Source organism: Oncorhynchus mykiss, chromosome 11, assembly GCF_013265735.2.
Source record: "Oncorhynchus mykiss isolate Arlee chromosome 11, USDA_OmykA_1.1, whole genome shotgun sequence".
Classification (NCBI taxonomy): Eukaryota; Metazoa; Chordata; class Actinopteri; order Salmoniformes; family Salmonidae; genus Oncorhynchus; species Oncorhynchus mykiss.
Window position 1 is genome coordinate 64,328,873 of NC_048575.1, and position 26,450 is coordinate 64,355,322.

Sequence of the window (26,450 nt, forward strand, 5' to 3'; positions counted from 1 at the left end):
GCACCGCACATCACAACTTCCTGAGATTTCCTTGAAGTTCATAGATGTTTCTCCCGCTGTCTGTCTGTCCACACAGTCCCCAGGGCAACTGCCATGGTCAGGGGTCAACAACGGTGAAAGGGGTCACATTCCAGACTGCAGGGTGGCCTGTGTGTGTCAGAAGAGCCATTAGACTTGAGCTTTATGTTGAAAGGCTGAAAGATGTCATCCGCCCTCTTTTCTTCAGGAAGTCTCAGTGGCACTGACCTCATACGACCCGAGGGGTTTTCAGATGAGGCTGGGAGTGATGGGTTTTAGGGTTTGGGAGGGGGTGAAGGGGTCTTGTCCTTCTGGAACTCATTGTGACCAGAGTTTAATTAAAGTTTAGAGTGGAACAAGGGTTTGTTTGGCCACCACTGAAGCAGAAAAACATGGCTTGGGCCAGATTTTGTCCAGTCAGAACATACAGGCATCCATACTTTTATTAATAAACCTTTATATTGACAGAGAAGTCCTACTGAGACGAGGGTCCCTTTTTCAGATGAATTCTGCATAAATACATCAAACGTATATTCAACGTACAATATACAAAATTACAAAATATATATTTTTTAAAACAGACACATTTATCAACATAGTGTTTCTCTGAACTGACCAAGGGGGACCAGTACACCTCATTTCAGAGACCTCTGTGAGTTTTTACAGAAGGTGCTAATCTGCATCACCCCCTTCGACACAATCACGTGCCACAGGAGAAGATGGCATATGCCTGGTGCCACATATGTCCATGTGGATTTGAATCCAAGCCCAGCATGCAGAAACAGAGACACTGATTCATACCAGACAGGGCTGCCAGCCCAGCCCAGCTCTTCCAAATAAACATTAGGTGCCCACAGTGGATGTGCAGGCTTTGACAGTAAACGTGTTACAGCTTCACACCCATCCCATTCTGTTGCCATCCGAGTCCTTTTGTCAGCTGCAATGGACAAAACTAATTGAAACACGCCAGCTGTCCCCACTTTCTACATATCTTGGCAGCCTCTCCCTGTTCATTTCCCATGAACATCTCTGAGTAATTTCACAAAGCATTGCCTTGGCCTCCCGCTAAATGCCATTCCAAACGCTCATCCTCAACAGTGTGAGGATGAAGAAACTGACCATCGCAAATTTCACTGTGATTTGATTATTAACGTGACGATTTGCTGCTACTCAGCTAGCCGGCCTCCCATTCCTTCATTATCCTCCAAAATCATTTAGATCAAACCACTCCGCCTCTTTCTGTTTTTCTTCTTGTAACAGAATGGATCACAGGCAGGCAAGCAGCAATGAGGTGTTGATTCCCAAGGCTGCGTGGGTTTCCTGTCTCCTGCCAGTACCTGTTTTAGTCATTTTCCACAGCCACTCAGTCGTGAGCTAGGCCTTGGCATGCACCGACAGACGCTAGAGAGGTCAAAGAGGAAAAAGCTCAACGTTGTGAATTCCACTACTGAGAAACAGGAGAGTTTTGTGTTAGAGCAGTGCCAAGCTGGGAGGGAGATCAAGGTGGAGTGTGTTTTCTACAGAACCGTCTGCCTCCTCCAACTTCTTCAGGAGACTCCTCACTTTATTTCTTTATTTTTGATATATCCTTTTTTTTTGTGGACGTCCCAGACTGTTCATGTTCTGGTAAAGTGATGATGTGATGTGAGCGAACCGCAGAGTTTGCCTTGTAAAGGAGAACGCCCGGTGGGCGAGGTGACTGCGATGACTGGGGTGGCTTGGATCTCTTCTCTCTTTTCACAGCGCCAGGCTTCAATGGCCTCTGGTCATGATGGAGAGAATTTACATACCCCTATGTTCTAACTTTAAAACTTTATTTGCATACAGGTTTATTACTCCCCCTCTCTCTTGGTTGTACTGCATACATTGGCGGTGGTGGCTGTGGTGGCCAGGTTATTCATACACCTCTCTGATTTGCATGAGTGATGGTTTGGTTGGCGACTGAATTAGGACATGATTTAGATATCTAATCCAGAGGGAGGTCGGACTCGTTTGCAGGTGGACATCCCAGGTGTGCCTGAAATAAACGGCAAAGCGTTGACAAAGCGTTGACAAAGCGTTGACAAAGGGTTATGTTCTATTATTTGCAAGTCATCCTTCATTTGGGTATCTACTAAAGTAAACCAATATGTTTGGATGCAAAAATAGTAATTATATGCGCACACAGTAGAACTGCTTTGGCTCTCAATGGTCTGTTGTTGTTTCATTGAAATCCTCTTGTATTTTGTTAATTGATAATTGATTATAGACAACCTCTTATTCACAACCTATTCTCCCCAAGAGGAGAGGGGTTTATGTGAAGTAAGTCATGCACGATCAGTCAATGGGAAATACCATTATACTCTTGGTAAAGTATTCCTTTTTAGGGCAATATCAGTAGAAATGGTAGAAATAGGGAGGTTCAGGACCCTTGTAAGACATCACAGTAAATGGAGGAATGTATTGCAAAAGGAAATAGCAAAATTGTATTATACTGGGAAAGATTGGTTAGTCTGTGGACATTGGAAGGTTGGAGTTAACATCAGAATGAATGATGGATTGGCCGCTGTGTGTGAAAATTCAGCACTTGAGGAAATTTGGAATATACTGTATGTATAATTATTTAACTTCATGTACCGTACATGTGGGCGAAACATTTTGTCCGTTAGTCTGCTGTAATCAGGAGGGGCTGGTAGGGTAAAAATAAATAAAAGTAATGCACAACCTGTATTTACATGTAAAACATCCAAGACTCATCAACTATCAGTCAATCTCCTCAGACTGACATAATGGTCTCTCTCTGTGAGAGACATGGTGTCATGATGGACCACCTAATCCTTTATTGATGGCTCTGGTTGCTGGCAGCACAGACCATCTGCCCGCTCTGTCTCTCTGGATGCGTTCCAAATAGCACCCTTTTCACTATATAGTTCACTACTTTTGACCAGGGCCCATAGGGATATGTAAAGGGAATAGGGTGCAATTTGGAACAAACCCTGTCAGTGTAGAGGGAGGGATGGAGAGGAGTGGTGGCCAGATGTTCCAGGGGGACAGAGAGGGTCAGATGTGAAGGGTGTCAGAGACAGGACAGCTGTGGAACGACCCCAGGGGTCACAGAGGTCACCCTCGTCCCCGATGGACACATCAGTCACAGAGGGGGTGTCCTGAAGCCTGTCTTCCATCTGGTGTCCCTTTCTCCCTCCCTCCATCTATCCCGCTTTCCCTCTCTTCGTCCATCCATTTGTCTCTCCATCCATTCATCCACCCCCTCCCTCCATCTATCCCACTTTCCCTCTCTTCGTCCATCCATTTGTCTCTCCATCCATTCATCCACCCCCTCCCTCCATCCCTCATTCCATTCCTCCCTCCATCCCCTCCTCCCTTCTCTCAGTGCCACACCAAATCCCCAGAGTACGCAGGCCACAGGAACAACCATAGAAAGATCAATAGTGGCCTGAAATGTCATCTGGTGAACAGTGATGCCAACACTCCCCAAGGGAGTGTCAATGTCAAATTGTGCACTAACCGATGAATTGTCCCTGACCTCCCGTGCACTGAATACGGGAGTATCACTGTCTCCTCGAGCCCTAACCAGGCCTAGGACATACACAGTGGGGCTGTCCTCAAGCACTGCTTTTTCTCCATCTGTTCCATGTGTTTTCATGTGTTTGTACCCATGTTACGGCTTCATTTGAATGACTATCTCAGATGTTTATTGGTGCAGTTTGGCTTGCCTGCTGAATGAAATTGTGAGATTTTTCAGGAAGATAACATTTTGTCCTGAGCGATGAAGGAGAAGTGTAAACCTGAAGGTTGTGATTGACTGTGGAACTACAGTTGACAGTCATCAGATTCAGTTGCGAGGAGAGCTGTTAGTTGCTTTGGGCGGTGACAGTATTAACAGTGAAATGGTGCTTTGGGCGGTAGGTAAGTATTACCAATTGAAATGTTCTTGTAACAGCATTAATCCCTGTGATGAAACATGTCAGAGAAGAATTCCTGTCACTTGGATACTACCAGGCCCTCGCTTTACCATCAGACAAGAATACAATCTAAACTTGTTAATGTATTGGTACAATCTCAACAATAACAAACATGTTGTTCCATTGATGGATCACTTCTCATGTCTCTGTGTGTTTGCTGTAGGCATATGCTCAACACAGTATGAACCAGATAGTAGCTGAGGGCCATATATGATAGCATACCATGTTACCATCAGCCCCTAGGCATACCAGACAGTAATAGGGATTGTAATGTGACCATAACACATTCACAATCAGATCCTGCCCTTCATTAGAATGAGAAGGCAGAACCTGGCTGTGTGTGTGTGTGTGTGCATGTGTGTGTGCGCGTGTGAAGTGTACGGCCCCTCCCTCGGCCTGGTCTAGTCTGGCAAACTGTTTTAATGAGGAGATAGAGAGTCTCAGGCTGACACATCAGGTCCCCCCTGCCTCCATTACACCCCATTATAATCATCATTAAGATAACCCTCCACCGCTCATTGTGTCCTCAGTATTACAGCCTCAGCCGTCCTATTGGCTTCCTTCCTCCACAATGTGTCTAGGAAAGAGAGGGGTTTCCACGGCAACGTCAGCGAAGGGCGACATTTCGACAGATAATTATTTGCCTCGCTCTCATTTTCTCTCTCTCTCTCGCTCGTTCTCTCGCTCTCTCTCGGCCTACCCAGACAAGGAATCCTTATTTAAGACCCTTTTTATAATAAAGCCGTATTATTATACCCAGACCTGAATTCATTTGGAAAGTCGTGACACCTTTGCCTCCCCCGCTGCTCCTGTAAAGGCGAAGGGGGAACGTGTTTAAAATCTCCACACAGCGTTTTATTACCCTTTTATGGGCGTTAGAATCCTTGGAAGATTAAGCGGGTTCTATTAAGCCCTGGATATTCCAATAGGAGTCTGCCTGCTCTGAGGAACTGAGCTCTCACTAGCTGCTAAAGGCAGTAGGCTAGCTCTCATTTGTCACTGCTCTCTGCGGCGCTCTGAGACTCCCATGGAGCTGTTTAATTGAGGCTCTAGTAAGCCTTCTTGAATCTCTGCTGCATTAGAGGCAGAAGTTAGAGATGGTTAAAGGGCCATTCTGTCCCAGTCTGTCTTTCTTTCTCTCCCTCTATCTCAATCTGTCTCTCCATTTTCTCCTTCCTCTTTAATATTTGTTCTCTTTACTTGCAGGTTATATTTCTGTATTCAGAGTGATTCCACTTCCCAGCTGATTTGCTCATTTGAAACCTATATTTTAGGTTTAATGCTGCTACCACTGTCTTGGTTAGGCATATTCCATTCACCCTGCATTTTGTTATGAAGAGAGCTGACTGTGGTCAGGAAAACACAGTGAAATATGCCTTTATCACCACTAGCACTTGTCCTGTCAGCCACCATTTTCTCGAGCAGGGCTTTTTGTCTATAGATTCCAATTAAAGCCTCCTTGAGATTTATGTTCTCTGTAGCATTATTTATTTAGTAGAAACATTGTAGCCCATTAAAATGTTATGCTCTTGGTACTGAATATGGAAATTCATTGGAATTCTCCTTGTTACAAAAGCTCCTTGTCTTCCCAGGGACCCAGATGAAGTAGCTGGTTGGGTTCAAAGTGTTTGGCTGTAGCCTACAGCTTTAGAAATCCCTTGAAAGATCTGTGGGGTGAAGACGCAGCAAGGCCATGATAAGGGGCCGTGATCTCTTTTCACAGCACAATTGAAACATAATTATTTCATGCCAGATTGTGTGCTCAGCAAAGCCCTGAATAGTAGTGGCATTTAACTTTAATTAGGTGTGATTTATTCATACTGACTGGATCGCTCGCAGAAATTGGATCATCTGATTATAGTCAAGCATGAAAATGACCTGATTAAACACTTCATAAAACCTAGGGAGGGAAAGAAAAAGGGATCCTTGGGTAGGAGACGTGTAGAGGCAGTACGGTGATGGAGAGAGGGGAGGGGACAGGGGAGGCAGGCAGATACACTATATATACAAAAGTATGTGGACGCCCCTTCAAATTAGTGGATTCGGCTATTTCAGCCACACCCGTTGCTGACAGGTGTATAAAATCAAGCACACAGCCATGCAATCTCCATTGACAAACATTGGCAGTAGAATGGCCTTACTGAAGAGCTCAGTGACCTTTCCAACAAGTCAGTTCGTCAAATTTCCGCCCTACTAGAGCTGCCCCGGTCAACTGTAAGTGCTGTTATTGTGAAGTGGAAATGTCTAGGAGCAACAACGGCTCAACAGCAAAGTGGTAGGCCACACAAACTCCAAGAACGGGACCGCCGAGTGCTGAAGCATGTAGCGCATAAAAATCATCTATCCTCGGTCATCTGTTCTCACTACCGTGTTCCAAACTGTCTCTGGAAGCAACGTCAGCACAAAAACTGTTTGTCGGGAGCTTAAAGCAGCCGTACACAAGCCTAAGATCACCATGCCACGCTTCGGCTGGAGTGGTGTTAAGCTCGCCGCCATTGGACTCTGGAGCAGTGGAAATGCTTTCTCTGGAGTGATGAATCACGCTTCCCCATCTGGCAGTCCAACGGATGAATCTGGGTTTGGCGGATGCCTGGAGAACAGTACCTGCCCCAATGTATAGTGCCAACTGTAAAGTTTGGAGGAGGAGGAATAATGGTCTGGGGCTGTTTTTCATGGGATCTGGCTTGTCCCCTTAGTTCCAGTGAAGGGAAATGTTAATGCTACAGCATACAATTACATTCTAGATGACTCTGTGCTCCTAACTTTGTGGCAACAGTTTAGGGAAGGCATTTTCCTGTTTCAGCATGGCAATGCCCCCATGCACAAAGCAAGGTCCATACAGAAATGGTTTGTTGAGATCGGTGTGGAAGAACTTGACTGGCCTGCACAGAGGCCTGACCCTTCAAACACCTTTGGGATTAATTGGAACGCCGACTGCGAGCCAGGCTCTGTGTCCAACCTCTATAATGTTCTTGTGACTGAATGGAAGCAAGTCCCCGCAGCAATGTTCCAACACCTAGTGGAAAGCCTTCCCAGAAGAGTGGAGGCTGTTATAGCAGCAAAGGGGGAAGCAACTCCATATTAATGCCCATGATTTTGAAATGAGATGTTCGACGAGCAGGTGTCCACATACTTTTGGTAATGTAGTGTATTAGTTTTTCTTTTTCTTCTGCACACATGGTTCTCAATAACAGTTAGACAGACACTTCTCCCAGCTTTTTCAGTACACCAGGCAATGGTATATCTACATCCTCCCTTAACATTCCTTGTCTCTTTGCCTCTGCAGGTGTGACGACGAATGAGAATCCAGAGTCCAAGGCTGTCAGCTCGGCCAAAGTATCAGGGCTCCAGCGTAGCCAGGAGCAGAGTAACGAGGTGTCCTTCACTCCGCGTGTGTCCAGCCCCACCCCGGCCTCCCCGCCTACGGGCTCCCCTGCCCCCTCTGCCACCGCGGCAGCCCCCCCTCAGCCCCACCCCCCAAGGGTGCGGCTCTCCTCCCCGCCCCCCCCTCCTCATCAAGAGAGAGTCAGACCGGGCGCTGCCCATCCCCACCCCTCCCCTGCTGAGGGCCCAGCCCCACCCTCTCCAGGAGCACCGGGTCCCTGTCTCGCTCCCTCTCCCCCAGCACCAACACCACGCCAGGCCTCTCATCAGCCACCAACATCACCAGCATCACCCACTGCAGTACAACAGCCTGCACGACATCAGGTACAGTAGGACCACATCTTATCCGTATGCTCTGGGTCTGTTTAGTTATGCCTAGCTCTCTTACATGATCTGGGTCTGTTTAGTTATGCCTAGCTCTCTTACATGATCTGGGTCTGTTTAGTTATGCCTAGCCTTCTTACATGATATGGGTCTGTTTAGTTATGCCTAGCCTTCTTACATGATCTGGGTCTGTTTAGTTATGCCTAGCCTTCTTACATGATCTGGGTCTGTTTAGTTATGCCTAGCCTTCTTACATGATCTGGTTCTGTTCAGTTATTTTTTTATTTTTTTATTTTACCTTTATTTAACCAGGTAGGCAAGTTGAGAACAAGTTCTCATTTACAATTACGACCTGGCCAAGATAAAGCAAAGCAGTTCGACAGATACAACAACACAGAGTTACACATGAAGTAAAACAAACATACAGTCAATAATAAAGTATAAACAAGTCTATATACAATGTGAGCAAATGAGGTGAGAAGGGAGGTAAAGGCAAAAAAGGCCTTGGTGGCAAGGTAAATACAATATAGCAAGTAAAACACTGGAATGGTAGTTTTGCAATGGAAGAATGTGCAAAGTAGACATAAAAATAATGGGGTGCAAAGGAGCAAAATAAATAAATAAATAAAATACAGTAGGGAAAGAGGTAGTTGTTTGGGCTAAATTATAGGTGGGCTATGTACAGGTGCAGCAATCTGTGAGCTGCTCTGACAGTTGGTGCTTAAAGCTAGTGAGGGAGATTAGTGTTATGCCTAGCTCCCTTTCATGATCTGGGTCTGTTTAGTTCTGCCTAGCTCCCTTTCATGATCTGGGTCTGTTTAGTTCTGCCTAGCTCTCTTACATGATCTGGTTCTGTTTAGTTATGCCTAGCAGTCTTCTTATACTTTATACCTTGCTGATATGATACAATACCTCATTGACTTACGTCAGATAGCGTGTTGATTCCACCTGCACTGATCTGTCACGTATCTAGCAAAGGATAACAGGATAGCTCCAAAGTAGTTTGGCTACAATGTGCTATCTAATGTTCGAAAATATGACCTAGGAGACATCATCTAATGACCCAATTTCATCCTCAAAACAGGCTGAATTATTCAAAGCTAAAAAATTAGTCGTTATCTTGTGTACTCAAAATGAAATTTCAGATCAGCACATCACATATACACATACATTCTCAGAATTCATACACAGCTTCCAGTCATGTAATAAACCCACTCAAATTCACTGAACCAGAATCTACAGTTGAAGTCAGAAGTTTACATACACTTAGGTTGGAGTCATTAAAACTCGTTTTTCAACCACTCCACAAATGTATTGTTAATTCTTAGGACTAGGGGTCCCAACTTCGGGTGAAACTGGAGGGAGCGAAATTCCAATAAATAATCATAAATAATATGGATTTTAAACATTTATGTACATATAAGTGTCTTATATCGGTTGAAAGCTTAAATTATTGTTAATCTAACTGCACTGTCCGATTTACAGTAGCTATTAAAGCGAAAAGATGCCATGCGATTGTTTGAGGACAGCCCCCAACATCAAAATATTTTTCCACCAGCACAGGTTTCATACATTCACAAATAACGATTAAATATTCACTTACTTTTTGAAAATCTCCCTCCGATTTGTCATCCAAAGGGTCCAAGCTATAGCATGTAGTGTCATTGTGTTATATAAAATCCTTCTTTATATCCCAAAACGTCCATTTAGTTGGCACCATCGATTTGAGTAATCCACTCTTTCAACATGCAGAGAAAGGAATCCGAAAATCTACCCCTAAACTTTGTTTCAACAAGTCAAAATACGTTTCTATTTACTCCTCAGATACCCTAAAATGTAGTCAAATTATAATATTTCTTACGGAAAGAAGTATGTTCAATAGGAAAACGATTTTAGCAGGTGCATAATGTCTTCATAGCGCACCCAAACACGAATTGCATCCATAGGAATTGCATCCAGGGAGCTCATTTTCAATATGACCTTTCTCTTAAATTTCTAAGAGGATGGTCCCCCCCAAAAAATTCTGGTTTGTTTTTCTTTGGATTTTCTCCTACCATATCTGTTGTGTTATATTCTCCTACATTATTTTAACATTTCTACAAACTTTCTTTCCAATGGTACTAATTATATGCATATCCTGGCTTCAGGGCCTTAGCTACAGGCAGTTTACTTTGGGCATGTCATTCAGACAGGAAGTGGAGAAAAAAGGCGCCTAGCCCTAAGAAGTTTAACAAACTATAGTTTTGGCAAGTCTGTTAGGACATCTACTTTGTGCATGACACAAGTAATTTTTCAACAATTGTTTACAGACAGATTATTTTACTTATAATTCACTGTATCACAATTCCAGTGGGTCAGAAGTTTACATACACTTAGTTGACTGTGCCTTTAAACAGCTTGGAAAATTCCAGAAAATGATGTCATGGCTTTAGAAGCTTCTGATATGCTAATTTACATCATTTGAGTCAATTGGAGGTATTTCAAGGCCTACCTTAAAACTTAGTGCCTCTGCTTGACATCATGGGAAAATCAAAAGAACTCAGCCAAGACCTCCAAGTCTTGGGAGCAATTTCTAAACGCCTGAAAGTACCACGTTCATATGCAAGTATAAACACCATGGGACCACGCAGCCGTCATACCGCTCAGGAAAGAGACGCGTTCTGTCTCCTAGAGATGAATGTGAGAAAAGTGCAAATCAATCCCAGAACAACAGAAAAGGACCTTGTGAAGATGCTGGAGGAAACAGGTACAAAAGTATCTATATCCACAGTAAAACGAGTCCTATATCGATATAACCTGAAAGGCCACTCAGCAAGGAAGAAGCCACTGCTCCAAAACCACCATAAAAAAGCCAGACTACGGTTTGCAACTGCACGTGGGGACAAAGATCGTACTTTTGGAGAAATGTCCTCTGGACTGATGAAACAAAAATAAACTGTTTGGCCATAATGACCATCGTTATGTTTGGAGGAAAAAGGGGGAGGCTTGCAAACCGAAGAACACCATCCCAACCTGTGAAGCACTGGGGTGGCAGCATCATGTTGTGGGGGTGCTTTGCTGCAGGAGGGCCTGGTGCACTTCACAAAATAGATGACATCATGGGGGAGGAAAATTACGTGATATATTGAAGCATCATCTCATGACATCAGTCAGGAAGTTAAAGCTTGGTTGCGAATGGGTCTTCCAAATGGACAATGACCCCAGCATACTTCCAAAGTTGTGGCAAAAAGGCTTAAGGACATCAAAGTCAAGGTATTGGAGTGGCCATGACAAAGCCCTGACCTAGCGTCCCACCTGGCCAACATCCAGTGAAATTTCAGAGCGCCAAATTCAAAAACAGAAATATCATAAAAATTCATAAAACATACAAGTGTTATACATCGGTTTAAAGATTAACTTCTTGTTAATCCAACCACGGTGTCAGATTTCAAAAAGGCTTTAGGGCAAAAGCATACCATGCGATTGTCTGAGAACAGCGCCCAGCAGACAAATCATTACAAACAGTTACCAGCCAAGTAGAGGAGTTACACAAGTCAGAAATAGCGATAAAATTAATCACTTACCTTTCATGATGTTCATATGGTTGCACTCACAAGACTCCCATTTACTCAATAAATGTTTGTTTTGTTCGATAAAGTCCCTCTTTATATCCAAAACCCTCAGTTTTGTTTGCGCGTTTTGTTCAGTAATCCACAGGCTCAAACGCAGTCAAACAGGCAGACGAAAAATCCAAATAGTATCCGTAAAGTTTTGTAGAAACATGTCAAACAATGTTTATAATCAATCCTCAGGTTGTTTTTGGCCTAAATAATCGATAATATTTCAACCGGACAATAACGTTGTCAATATAAAAGGTAAACAAGAAAGGCGCTCTCTGAGTCGTGCGCATGAAAAACCTCTGGGATACTGTAGGGTCCACTCATTCAGAGTGGTCTTACTCTCTCATTTTTCAGAATAAAATCCTGAAACAATTTCTAACGACTGTTAACATCTAGTGGAAGCCATTGGAAGTGCAATTTGAGTCCTAAGTCAATGGATACTGTAATGGCATTCAATAGAAAACTACAAACATTAAAAAAAATCGCACTTCCTGGATGGATTTTTCTCAGGTTTTCGCCTGCCAAATCAGTTCCGTTATACTCACAGACATTATTTTAACAGTGTTTTCTATCCAAATCTACAAATTATATGCATATCCTAGCTTCTGGGCCTGAGTAGCAGGCAGTTTACTTTGGGCACGCTTTTCATCCGGAGGTGAAAATAGTGCCCCCTACCCTTGTGAAGTTAAACCATTTTAAAGGCAATGCTACAGAATACTAATTGAGTGTATGTCAACTTCTGGACCACTGGGAATGTGATGAAAGAAATAAACGCAGAAAAAAAAAATTCTCTCTACTATTATTCTGACATTTAATTTCACATTCTTAAAATAAACTGACCTAAGATTTTTTTTAGTAGGATTAAATGTCAGGAATTGTGAAAAACTGAGTTTAAATGTATTTGGCTAAGGTGTATGTAAACTTCCGACTTCAACTGTATATAACTCATTGGTCTTTCTTTCTTTCTGTCTTTTCTACAGTCACAGCGGCAGCAGCGCAGGCCTCCCCAAACACCACCACCTGCCCCCCTCACCACACCACCTGAGCAGCCTCCCCTCCTCCACCCCGGCCCTGCCTCTGTCTATAGCCAACCTCTCTACCTCACACTATTCCTCCCTGCGAAGCCCGGCCCATCGCCATCCGGCCATGTTCGCAACCCCCGCCACACTGCCGCCACCTCCGACCTTACCCACTAACAGTCTTGTGGTCCCTGGGCACCCTGCTGGCACCCCCTACCCTGGTAAGATTGCCCTCCTTACATCTCTGGTAGCAAGGCTAGTCCGTCTGCCTGTCTTGGCAGCGAGAGTGTAGAAACTGGACACGTTCAGCTATGTGTGTATTCTCCTTGTAGTACTAATATGTTTTCTTAGACTTTGCTCTATAGTTTTTTGTGACCTGTTCTCTTGATAAATTAATAATAAATCAAGTCACATTTTATTTGTCACATACACAGTTTACAGCAGGTATAAAAGGTGAAGCAAAATGCTTATGTGCTAGCTCCCTCAACAATGCAGAACATTAATCAATATAATAAATGTAAGAGTAAAAAAGAACAAGTAGTAGAGGTAATAATAGGTCATGGTAATGATCTAATGGGACATTTGAGAACAAAGGGCTATTCTGTAACATTAAGTAGCAATTCAGCCAGAGTACCAATCTAATGTGATTTTAATTGTTGTCAATTGTTGCAGAAATGTAAACCCAACTGTACAATAAAAGCATCCAAGTACAGAGGGAATAAAATTTAATTATGTGATATTAAGTAGATGTTAACATGCCAGGTTACATTAACCTGAAACCAGTGTTGGGGAAGCTACTTTGAAAATATAGTTTACCAAGCAACCAATTACTTCTCAATGGAATATGTTGAGCTACACTAAAGCTACCCTTAAGAAAACTATAGTTTACTTAACTAAATTTTCCACTACTTAGTGGAAAATTATCATATCTAAATCTGAAATGTCATAGACTACAAATTGCAAGAACAGATCACTCTGGAGTCAGATGTTAACAGAATGTGTAATTTAGCCTATTAAACAAAAAACTATGTTTCAAGTGAGAATTAGGCAGGTCTGATGCCGAAAGAGAAACACATTTCTTGCCTACTTCAATCACCTATATTTTATTTTGGCAAAAAAAGTAGTGTGTAGTTCCAGTAGTTAACTACACCACTACTGTACATGGTAAAACGTAATTAACTAGTGAAAACACTACCAAGATTGGAATTTAGTTCATCTACCACCAAGCTACAGCAAAATGTAATTCAATTACTAAACTCAGCAAAAAAATAAACGTCCTCTCACTGTCAACTGTATTTATTTTCAGCAAACTTACCGTGTAAATATTTGTATAACAGGATTCAACAACTGAGACATAAACTGAACAAGTTCCACAGACATGTGACTAAAATAAATGGAATAATGTGTCCCTGAACAAAGGGGGGGTCAAAATCAAAAGTAACAGTCAGTATCTGGTGTCGCCTCCAGCTGCATTAAGTACTGCAGTGCATCTCCTCCTCATGGACTGCACCAGATTTGCCAGTTCTTGCTGTGAGATGTTACCCCACTCTTCCACCAAGGCACCTGCAAGTTCCCGGATATTTCTGGGGGGAATGGCCCTAGCCCTCACCCTCCGATCCGATAGGTCCCAGAAGTGCTCAATGGGATTGAGATCCGGGCTTTTCGCTGGCCATGGCAGAACACTGACATTTCTGCCTTGCAGGAAATCACGTACAGAACGAGCAGTATGGCTGGTGGCATTGTCATGCTGGAGGGTCATGTCAGGATGAGCCTGCAGGAAGGGTACCACATGAGGGAGGTGGATGTCTTCCCTGTAACGCACAGCATTGAGATTGCCAGCAATGACAACAAGCTCAGTTTGATGATGCTGTGACACAACACCCCAGACCATGACGGACCCTCCACCTCCAAATCGATCCCGCTCGAGAGTACAGCCCTCGGTGTAACGATCATTCCTTCGACAATAAACGTGAATCCGACCATCACTCCTGGTGAGACAAAACCGCGACTTATCAGTGCAGAGCACTTTTTGCCAGTCCTGTCTGGTCCAGCGACGGTGGGTTTGTGCCCATAGGCAATGTTGTTGCCAGTGATGTCTGGTGAGGACCTGCCATATAACAGGACTAAAAGCCCTAAGTCCAGCCTCTCAGCCTATTGAGGACAGTCTGAGCAATAGATTGTGCGTTCCTGGTGTAACTCGGCAGTTGTTGTTGCCATCCTGTACCTGTTCCCGCAGGTGTGATGTTCGGATGTACCGATCCTGTGCAGGTGTTGTTACACATGGTCTGCCACTGCGAGGACGATCAGCTGTCCGTCCTGTCTCCATGTAGCGCTGTCTTAGGCGTCTCACAGTACAGACATTGAAATGTATTGCCCTGGCCACATCTGCAGTCCTCATGCCTCCTTGCAGCATGCTTAAGGCACGTTCACACAGATGAGCAGGGACCCTGGGCATCTTTATTTTGGTGTTTTTCAGAGTCAGTAGAAAGGCCTCTTTAGTGTCCTTCATAACTGTGACCTTAATTGCCTACGGTCTGTAATCTGTTAGTGTCTTAACGACCGTTCCACAGGTGCATGTTTATTAATTGTTTATGATTCATTGAACAAGCATGGGAAACAGTGTTTAAACCCTTTGCAATGAAGATCTGTGAAGTTATTTGGATTTTTATGAATTATCTTTGAAAGACAGGGTCCTGAAAAAGGGACGTTTCTTTTTTTGCTGAGTTTAGTTGAACTACATAGTTTATTACTCTCCAACACTACCTGTAACCATTCAATTATCATTTTATGATCTGGTAAGTGAAGTAATTTATTACAATTGCACATGCAGTAAAGGAGGGAATAATGGATATATACGACTCTAATGTATTATCCCATTACAAATGATAAAGGCATTTTAAAAATGTTGATGCCCCTCCATATTACTCCAAGTACAACTTTTTATCAATGGTAGCAATTTCTCATTTGTGTTCTGGTTTTATTTGGCAAAAAACATGGATCTCCTTTGTTAGTTCTTGCATGCAAGATGGCGCCAACAGAGATGGACGTCTCGATTCAGGTCTTTAGAAAACTATGCAGTTATTAGTTTTTTTATTAATGATTTCTTATTTGTTAACCCTGAAAATCTCAAGTGTTATTACATACAGCTGGGAAGAACTATTGGATATAAAAGCGATGTCAACTTACCATCATTATGGCCATGAATACGTTTTTCCCGAAGCAAATCCTTTCTTCGGACCTCCACTCTGTACATGGGATCTTATCCCAGAGGCCAACCCAAAACAACGCAGTCACCGCAGGAAAGGCATACGGAGCGGCCTACTGGTCAGACTCAGTAGGCGAGCACACCATCCACCGCTTCCGGGCATATTACTCGCCAATGTCCAATCTCTAGATAACAAGGTGGACGAAGTTAGGGCACGAGTTGCCTTCCAGAGATACATCAGAGATTGTAACATTCTCTGTTTCACGGAAACATGGCTCACTCGGGATATGTTGTCAGTCGGTACAGCCACCCAGTTTCTCCACGCATCGCGCCGACAGAAACAAACATCTCTCTGGTAAGAAGAAGGGCGGGGGTGTATGCCTTATGATTAACGACTCATGGTGTAATCACAGCCACATACAGGAACTCAAGTCCTTTTATTCACCCGACCTAGAATTCCTTCCAATCAAATGCCGACCGCATTATCTTCCAAGATAATTATATACGATTATAGTCACAGCCGTGTATATATCCCCCCCCCCCCCCCTCCCCCCCGCTAAAGCAGATCCCTCGTCGGCGCTGAAAGAACTTCACTGGACTCTATGTAAACTGGAAACCATACATCCTGAGGCTGCATTTATTGTAGCTGGGATTTTAACAAAGCTAACATAAGAACCATACTTCCTAAATTCTATCAGCATACCAAATCTGCAACAAGAGCTGGTAACTTTCTGGATCATTGCTACTCGAACTTCGTGATGCATACAATGCCCTGCCTTTGGCAAATCTGACCATGACTCCATTTTGCTGCTCCCAGCCTATAGACAGAACCTAAACGCCTCAGGTCATTACAATGCTGGTCTGACCAATTGGATTCCACGCTTCAAGATTGCTTTGATCACATGGACTGGGATATGTTCCGGATAGCCTCAGAGAATAACATTGACGTATACGCTGACTTGGTGAGTGAGTTAATTAGCAAGTGCATCGGAGATGTCGTTCCCTCTGTGACCATTAAAACCTTCCCTAACCAGAGACCACGGATTGATGGCAGCATTCACGTGAAACTGAAAGTGTGAACCACTGCTTTTAACAACAAGCAAAGTGCCAGCATAGAGACAAAGTAGAGTCGCAATTCAACGGCTCAAACACAAGACGTATGTGGCAGGAAAAAAGAAAACCATCCCCGTTGCGGACCACGATGTCTTGCTCGCAGACAAATTAAAAAACGTATTTGCTCGCTTTGAGGACAATACAGTGCCACTGACACAGCCCGCTACCAAAGCCTGTGGGCTCTCCTTCTCTGTGGCCAACGTGAGTAAAACATTTAAACGTGTTAACCCTCGCAAGGCTGCCGGCCCAGACGACATTCCTAGCCGCGTCCTCAGAGCATGCGCAGACCAGTTGGCTGGTGTGTTTACGGACATATTGAACCAATCCCTGTCCCAGTCTGTTGTCCCCACATGCTTCAAGATGGCCACCATTGTTCCTGTTCCCAAGAAAGCTAAGGTAACTGAAATAAATGACTATCGCCCCATTGCACTCACTTCTGTCATCATGAAGTGCTTTGACAGACTAGTCAAGGACCATATCACCTCCACCCTACCTGATACCCTTGACCCACTCCAATTTGCTTACTGCCCCAATAGGTCCACTGACGATGCAATCGCCTTCGCAATGCACACTGCCCTATCCCATCTGGACAAGAGGAATACGTATATAAGAATGCTGTTCATTGACTACAGACTACAGCTCAGCATTTAACACCATAGATCCAGACCCTGGATCTCGACACCGCCCTGTGCAACTGGGTCCTGGACTTTCTGACGGGCCGCCCCCAGGTGGTGAAGGTAGGAAAAAACATCTCCTCCCGGCTGATCTTCAACACTGGGGCCCCACAAGGGTGCGTTCTCAGCCCTCTCCTGTACTCCCTGTTCACCCGTGACTGTGTGGCCAGGCACGCTTCCAACAACAACGATTACCAACAACAACGACGAGACAGTCTACAGGGAGGAGGTGAGTCCCCTTGGAGTGTGGTGTCAGGAAAATAACCTCTCACTCAACGTCAACAAAACAAAGGAGATGATCGTGGACTTCAGGAAACAGCAGAGGGAGCACCCCCCATCCACATCGATGGGACAGTAGTGGAGAAGGTGGAAAGTTTTAAGTTCCTCGGCATACACTTCACGGACAAGCTAAAATGGTCCACCCACACAGACAGCACGGTGAAGAAGGCGCAGCAGCACCTCTTCAACCTCAGGAGGCTGAAGAAATTTGGCTTGTCATCTAAAACACTCACAAACTTTTACAGATGCACAATCGAGAGCATCCTGTCGGGCTGTATCACCGCCTGGTACGGCAATTGCACCGCCCTCAACCTCAAGGCTCTCCAGAGGGTAGTGCGGTCTGCACAACGCATCACCTGGGGCAAACTACCTGCCCTCCAGGACACCTACAGCACCCGATGTCACAGGAAGGCCAAAAAGATCATCAAGGACAACAACAACCTGAGCCACTGCCTGTTCACCCCGCTATCATCCAGAAGGCAAGGTCAGTACAGGTGCATCAAAGCTGGGACCGAGAGACTGAAAAACAGCTTCTATCTCAAGGCCATCAGACTGCTAAACAGCCATCACTAACATAGAGAGGCTGCTGCCATCATACAAACTCAAATCTCTGGCATCTTAAATAAACGGACTTAATAAAGGTATCACTAGTCACTTTAAATAATGCCACTTTTAATAATGTTTACATCCTACATTACTCATCTCATGTGTTTACTGTATTCAACACCATCTACTGCATCTGCCTATGCCATCGTTCATCCATATACAGTGCCTTGCGAAAGTATTCGGCCCCCTTGAACTTTGCGACCTTTTGCCACATTTCAGGCTTCAAACATAAAGATATAAAACTGTATTTTTTTGTGAAGAATCAACAACAAGTGGGACACAATCATGAAGTGGAACGACATTTATTGGATATTTCAAACTTTTTTAACAAATCAAAAACTGAAAAATTGGGCGTGCAAAATTATTCAGCCCCCTTAAGTTAATACTTTGTAGCGCCACCTTTTGCTGCGATTACAGCTGTAAGTCGCTTGGGGTATGTCTCTATCAGTTTTGCACATCGAGAGACTGACATTTTTTCCCATTCCTCCTTGCAAAACAGCTCAAGCTCAGTGAGGTTGGATGGAGAGCATTTGTGAACAGCAGTTTTCAGTTCTTTCCACAGATTCTCGATTGGATTCAGGTCTGGACTTTGACTTGGCCATTCTAACACCTGGATATGTTTATTTTTGAACCATTCCATTGTAGATTTTGCTTTATGTTTTGGATCATTGTCTTGTTGGAAGACAAATCTCCGTCCCAGTCTCAGGTCTTTTGCAGACTCCATCAGGTTTTCTTCCAGAATGGTCCTGTATTTGGCTCCATCCATCTTCCCATCAATTTTAACCATCTTCCCTGTCCCTGCTGAAGAAAAGCAGGCCCAAACCATGATGCTGCCACCACCATGTTTGACAGTGGGGATGGTGTGTTCAGCTGTGTTGCTTTTACGCCAAACATAACGTTTTGCATTGTTGCCAAAAAGTTCAATTTTGGTTTCATCTGACCAGAGCACCTTCTTCCACATGTTTGGTGTGTCTCCCAGGTGGCTTGTGGCAAACTTTAAACAACACTTTTTATGGATATCTTTAAGAAATGGCTTTCTTCTTGCCACTCTTCCATAAAGGCCAGATTTGTGCAATATCCGACTGATTGTTGTCCTATGGACAGAGTCTCCCACCTCAGCTGTAGATCTCTGCAGTTCATCCAGAGTGATCATGGGCCTCTTGGCTGCATCTCTGATCAGTCTTCTCCTTGTATGAGCTGAAAGTTTAGAGGGACGGCCAGGTCTTGGTAGATTTGCAGTGGTCTGATACTCCTTCCATTTCAATATTATCGCTTGCACAGTGCTCCTTGGGATGTTTAAAGCTTGGGAAATCTTTTTGTATCCAAATCCGGCTTTAAACTTCTTCACAACAGTATCTCGGACCTGCCTGGTGTGTTCCTTGTTCTTCATGATGCTCTCTGCGCTTTTAACGGACCTCTGAGACTATCACAGTGCAGGTGCATTTATACGGAGACTTGATTACACACAGGTGGATTGTATTTATCATCATTAGTCATTTAGGTCAACATTGGATCATTCAGAGATCCTCACTGAACTTCTGGAGAGAGTTTGCTGCACTGAAAGTAAAGGGGCTGAATAATTTTGCACGCCCAATTTTCAGTTTTTGATTTGTTAAAAAAGTTTGAAATATCCAATAAATGTCATTCCACTTCATGATTGTGTCCCACTTGTTGTTGATTCTTCACAAAAAAAGACAGTTTTATATCTTTATGTTTGAAGCCTGAAATGTGGCAAAAGGTCGCAAAGTTCAAGGGGGCCGAATAATTTCGCAAGGCACTGTATTTATATATACATATTCTTATTCATCCCTTTACATTTTTGTGCATTTGTGTGTAAGGTAGTTGTCGTGACTTTGTTAGAATACTTGTTAGATTTTACTGCATAGTCAGAAATAGAAGCACAAGCATTTTGCTACACTCGCATTAACATCTTCTAACTGTGTGTATGTGACCAATAAAATGTGATTTGATTTGAGTAATCTGGGCTGAAGAATAGCTTTAAGTGAAATGCCAGAGGATATTTTCTCGTCCGTAACACTGCATGCTGTCAGCTAACTGTTCTTTTATGGCAAGTCAGAGGAAGGGCATGTTAGATAAGACGTAAGATGTTCATATTGAAGCTGACTTTTAGTTCTACTATTATGTTAATCTTGTAATATTATATGTCAAATGTAGCAGAATTGTATCTTCATATGATTTTGTATCTGTGTAAGAGATGTGATTGTTGTCAATTATTCTTTATTGATACTCTTTTAGTGTGTATTGTACTATAATACACAGTGCTTGACTTGGACTGAACTGAAATAGGTGCCGGTACTCAATTTGGGTGCCGGTACTGTTTATATTTAGGTGCAGGTACTCCATAATACTTTTGAAGTAATATTCTATAAGAGGAGCAGGAGCTTAAGCAGTAGAACATTTGAGATGCCGGTACTCAGCTCCTGTGAGCTTCTGCCCAAGTCAAGCACTGGTAATAGACATTTAAGGTAATAGTAGTAGTAGCTAGGATATGTAGCATTAGTGGAGGGAGTCTGCTGTGTTTTCTGCTGAGGTGACTCTTGGTTCTCTCTTGTCTTTAGATACCAGCCTGTTGATATCATTCAACCAACCAATCATGTATTGCCAGCCTCATTCGGGGATTCTGATTGGCACATTGTCACAGGCAACTCTCTTACCACCCCCAATGAGTCCTCACGTAGAAAACCCTCACAGCATGAGCTGGAGAAACAGAGAATGCCAGGTGACTATTCTTTCTTCTCTTCTACCCGTTGTTAAAACTGACTGGCGTCCGTGCCTTTCTTGTGTCTCCCTTTTCCCCCCTTTTCTCGCTCTCCTTTCTTGCAGAGCATGACCTCCTGCGGCAGGAGCTGAACAACCGCTTCCTGGTTCAGAGTTCAGAGGGGTGGAGCCGGGGGCCGTCCTCCGCGGGGTCCCCGCTGGCCCCTGTGTCACTCCTGAGGGGAGAGTTTCACCAACACCAGCACATGCATCAGCACCAACACACCCACCAGCACACCTTCACGCCCTTCCCGCCCAGTCTGCCCCCGGCCACCATCATTCCTCCGCCCACCGCACCCCCCATGGTGCGTACCCCAGCCAGAAATGTGAGGATAAGTAAAGCTCCCATATAGTACTTCAACCCCCTCCTCGTCCTAGTCACCCCAATTGCCAAACGCTCACCCTCCTCCCAACCGATAGGGCCAGAGCCTGCCCTCCTTCCCCACCCAAACATTTGCTATCCATTCCCCCCTCTGCTGGTTGGGTCTCTTGGTCTTTTGCATACTGTCACAGGGACACTTTAACAGTGCGTTTTTACAGAGAGTTGAGGAACAGGAGGCAGGGGCATCTCAAGTCATCACTACAGCCCCATAATAAGACTCCAACTAACCCGTCATCTCCCCGCCACAGTACACATGTTTGTAGTGGTGCATCCTCAGTGCTGAAACCAGACATAACACAGGCGCCTGCTGCATATAATACTACAGTATATAATAAAAGACATTATGCTTTTGGACCAGGGTTTTACATGTGCATTAGCCTATATAGAGGGCTGAGCTTCAAAAGCATTACAATGCACAAAGGCTCACTATATGCCCCTTTCCTTTACAACACAAGGGAAGCCTGCCCAAACCAACGTACGTCAGTACAGTTGATTCAATGTATCCATCATTCTCTCGATGAACATGACATTTTTTGCTCTGGGACAAAGGAGACCTATTGAAGGGAGTGTTTTTATTGTTTTCATATGGATGTGTTTGAAATGTTTTTGAATGTTCTGATTTCCCTGCCATGCATCAGAAACAAAAGGGCCTTCCAACAGATGTGTGGCGTGACTGCCATGCACTGGGGGCTAATGCTCCGCAATGACAAATTCAAAGCCTGTTATTACACTCAATGACTTCATTCCAGATGAAAGGGAGTGACGTCATTCGGACTGTTTTGATCATGTATAATAGCTTCAGTGCCTTTTTAACCGTCATCCGGCAGCATTGAGTCAGCCATCGAGTCAGCCATCGAGTCAGCCATCGAGTCAGCCATCGAGTCAGCCATAGATTCAGCCATCGAGTCAGCCATAGATTCAGCCATCGAGTCAGCCATCGAGTCAGACATAGAGTCAGCCATCGAGTCAGCCAGGGGCAAAACATTGGCAGCTCTAAATCGTAAAAATGTTCCCTGGAAAAGTTAGGAGTATTCATCCATCATTTGGAAAGCAATAGCAATCTGAGAAATCCATTCAGACACGACTCCCATTTATGCCCTTTCAGCATTAGTGTAATAGATATAATCTATCATGTCATGACCCCTAATTAATAGGCTAGGGTCCATTTAGAGCATGGGGCTTTGCTGCTTTGCTTTGTGGAATCTAACATGATCCCTGTATGTTAGAAACGCCAGGAAAAAGGGCTTAGCTTATGTACATACAGTGTACAGCTATCTGATAAGCAGTCAGGGAGACTGTTTAGTTTAGATTGTAAATCTCTGTCAAAAAGCATGTGTGCTGCTGTTTTTATCTTGTGCCTGCAGCTGATCCCTTCATTCCTCTATATGGCAGCCAGGCATTCTTTATAGCACTCTGTTTGTCTCTTTTCATCTTCAGTTATTTCCTCATCTTGCTAATGCTGTATGGCTTTGTGCACTCACATCTGTATGTTGTGGCTGATGCATTGTTGTTACAATGGGATTTAAGACTGTTAATGTATTCTGTTTTATTGAGACTGTGTTTTTACTTAACCCATGTTGTTTTTTTCTCTCCTCTCCTCCCTCCAGCAACATTGCTGTTTCACTTTCATTTTACTGCTTGTTTAGAGAGACAGGAGTAATGTTGTGGTTGTTTTTTAGTGTTTGTCATGATGTGTGCAGTTGGATCGGTCCAGCTGTGCTCACTGTGAGCACTCCATGTCATTTCAACTATGTAACGGCCCTTGGCTAATAGCTGTAATGAATGAAATGATGAATCCTCTGTATTGGTTTATTGTTCTACACCATCAGGCATCTGGCCCTGCCAAATGGAAACACTGAGTATCTATTTTCCCCTCTGTCTTCTTAGGAAAAATAATATCATTAATTGTTTAAAGATGAAATACCGAGCCTTAATTATCCAAAGCTGTTTACAATAAACCTCTGACAGGCCCTGTAAATTATAAAGCATGAGTTTTATAGACAGCCATAAAGCCACTAGCGAGTATTACTCCCCCAGTGTAAAACATAAAACAGGCCCGTGCTTAAGATGGAAACGAGAGGGTACAGAGGGAGAAGGGGAGCGGACTGGTTTAATGAGCTCGGAAGCTGCCTCAGTGTTTCCACTCAATAGGGTGTCTGTTTGATTTGGAACAATTATCGCCCACAAACACAAACCCGCCGCTGGGAACATTTTCTGTGGCGGATGTTGAATGGCCCCGCTTCGCTGGGAGGCCAAGGCCCAGTCAGAGGAGCTATGCCTAGTGTTGAGCGAGAAAACCGCCTCCTTTCCCGCCCATGTCGCAGGAGGGAGACACACACACACACACACACACACACACACACACACATAGAATTAACTGATTTATGTGCGTCTCGTTTTTCCTTTTTTTATGAAAACCCAAACCAGCGGCGGTTTGTAAAAACACAAAAGTACCTGCAAATGGTTTGTCTATTTATGGAATAGGAATAAGTTAGTGTCAGTTGCAATTAGCAGGTTTCAAAATAGAGGAGCAGTCTTGGCTTACATGCAGTCACACAAAGTCCCCATTCATACATGGGAATTCTCTCTCTCTGTCTCTGTCTCTCTCTCTCACTAACTGACAAATATGTAAACTAGATTCCCATGGCTTGGCCTCATGACCAGATACTGTATATGAGGCAATAATCTTTCTGTTGAAATCCTAATGTCATTATTCTATTAGTATGCTTCGGAAAATGTTTCATTATATTAAACCATTTGAGTTGTTCAAAGTTATTTCAGACTCATGCTGTACATGTTCAAAATGACCTCTCTTGAAAATGTAGTCAAACCAATTTAATTTCACCTATCAAAAACTGACTGTTCGTATACCCACAATTATATGATGTTACGCATAGAAAATTGTAATTTCGCTCTCTGAGTCGTCACACACACTAAAATGGCAACCCCCCTATAGTATGTATGTGTCTCTGTGTGCTCCGTTTCCATAACAGAGATCATTGTAAAAACCCTACATCTGTCACAGCCTATTAGTTTCACGTCTCCAAATGTTCCACCTAATAAGAAACATAACTCAATCTTCTCGTTTTACACTGGGGCCTTTAGGTAAGGTAGAGAGAGCTCCCCCCGCACAAGCATAGTACTCTAGGCCTAACTCAATGGCTGTTTTTCTGTGCTGCAGACAAATTGGAAAATCCCTAATATTGGCAGTCCATTTGATTAGTCATATCACTGATGATTTAAGTTAATCTCAATCTGCAGTCTGGCTGGCCAGCAGCAAAACCAAACATGACCCCAGAATGCTCAGTGTTTCCTTTAAGCTCGTTGCTGTCAGACTTCCTGGGCTTTTGATCTAACTGATGTTGTACTGAACTTCCTCTCTCCTGTGTTCTGTCACTGAATTGGTGTAATGGGATTTTATTGTATTTGTTGGATGGTCTTTAGTTCATAGATGCAGAGTTCCTGTTATTGTTATTGGTCAGTTTGGCATCACTGACGTATTACTCTCCTTTCCCATTCTTTTTTTCCAGTTTGACAAATACGCTCCAAAACTGGACAATCCATTCATTAGACATTCAAATGTAAGTAAACTATTTATTTCCTTTCAAATTCCATCACCATGCTTTTAGCATGTTTTCTGTCAAATATGGTGGTTAGATATTTGAGAAAATATCAATTTATTCTTCTACATGTGTTTAAGTATGTGTGAGTGTTGTCTCTATGCGTCTTGTTGTAATCTGTTTTAAGAAGTGGTTGTGTGTCTCCTCTCCTCCATGCAGTTCTTCCCCTCCTACCCCCCCACAATGCCAGGCATGCCCCCGCTGCTCCCACACTCAGGACCCTTCAGCTCACTGCAAGGAGCCTTCCAGCCCAAGGTTAGCCCCACAGACCTGCACACACACACACACACGTGCATTGCGCACACGCACACAAACACACCTGCACACAGTACACATGCACGCATGCACACACACTCACTCACTCATTCACTCACACAATACAAAAATACCACATACACACATGCATTTTTTTCACAAACACACCCGCACTGGCAACTCAGCATTCTGCTCATCATCTCTCCCAAGAATGAGGCTAGAATTAAGAGACCTGAATAACACCAAAGCCTTCCTTTACAGTCTGTATACAGGGCAGCAGGCAGCTGCGTTTCAAGTGAACCAGCCTGACAAATCTGCTCCTGCTTCTTTTTTCCCTGTAATAGACTATGCAAACAAGGCCTGTCTTTAAGCTGGCGGGCCTGAGCCGCCAGCCACTGTGCTGCGCCGCACAGTGCAGGGGGAGATAAGCAGCCGTGTGTGTGTGTGTGTGTGTATGTGTGTGTGTGCGTGGTGGTGTGAGACGATCGGGGCCTGGCAGGCGCCCAATAGGCTCTGACCCTGTTGTAAGCCACCAATCAAAGCTGGCCTAAATCCCCTGGTTTTATTCCCTACAGGCTCTATTATGGAGGTCTTTTGTTTCCTGCCTCCAGATGGTTAGAGTACAGTACAGTTAGCCCCCTCCATCCCTCCTTCACCACCTACAGCCAAGCGCTGGGCACCACTGAGCATCAGGAGAGGGGTTGGAAGATGGAGGGTGGAGAGTGTGGTGCTAGAAACCACCTGGGATCACCTAGTACTCTGGGATTGATTAAGATCTAGGCATTCTGGTTCTTCTAGACCTCAAAGACAGAGATCTATAATTTTCCGTCTTGTTGATTCTGTACTGGAGACCTCCTAGGAGTGCACGTCACATACAGTTGCTTGCTATGCGGGGTCTGTTGGTGTGAATCAATGCAGAATAGGCAGTGTTTTGGAATGTGTCTATTGTTGGTGTTGTCATTCTGTGCAAAGTCCCTTTTTCCACCTTCTTCAGTTGTAACACTCTGCCTCTGTCTTCCTCTCTCTTCTTTATCTATCCTCTCTTTTAGTCCTCTAACCCCATAGACGTAGCATCCCGTTCGGGGGCAGTACCTCACACACTCCTACAGAAGGACCCACGGGTACGTAGCCTACTGTCACTGTCCCTCAAAAACAGCAAGTCCATGCTTGATGCTTTACAATGGAGATGAAGGAAGTATAGATGATTGTGGCTGTGGGTTGATTATGGTTCA

The 26,450-nt window shown here is 44.0% G+C and overlaps 1 protein-coding gene across 6 annotated transcripts in view; it reads left to right on the top strand.

Moving 5' to 3' along the window:
* The window catches only part of fbrsl1 (fibrosin-like 1), a 258,256-nt gene that overhangs the window by 223,343 nt on the left and 8,463 nt on the right, over positions 1-26,450 (top strand). For 3 of the 6 annotated variants that reach the window (XM_021621864.2, XM_036936104.1, XM_036936106.1), the window contains 6 exons: positions 7,267-7,688; positions 12,268-12,527; positions 21,028-21,287; positions 24,874-24,924; positions 25,123-25,218; positions 26,268-26,339. In XM_021621864.2, the coding sequence (XP_021477539.2) occupies positions 7,279-7,688; positions 12,268-12,527; positions 21,028-21,287; positions 24,874-24,924; positions 25,123-25,218; positions 26,268-26,339 (1,149 nt within the window). In that variant the 5' untranslated portion in view covers positions 7,267-7,278. Of the gene's footprint in view, positions 1-7,266; positions 7,689-12,267; positions 12,528-20,762; positions 20,924-21,027; positions 21,288-24,873; positions 24,925-25,122; positions 25,219-26,267; positions 26,340-26,450 lie in introns of those variants that run through there. The other 3 variants (XM_036936105.1, XM_036936107.1, XM_036936108.1) reach the window with 3 other exon arrangements.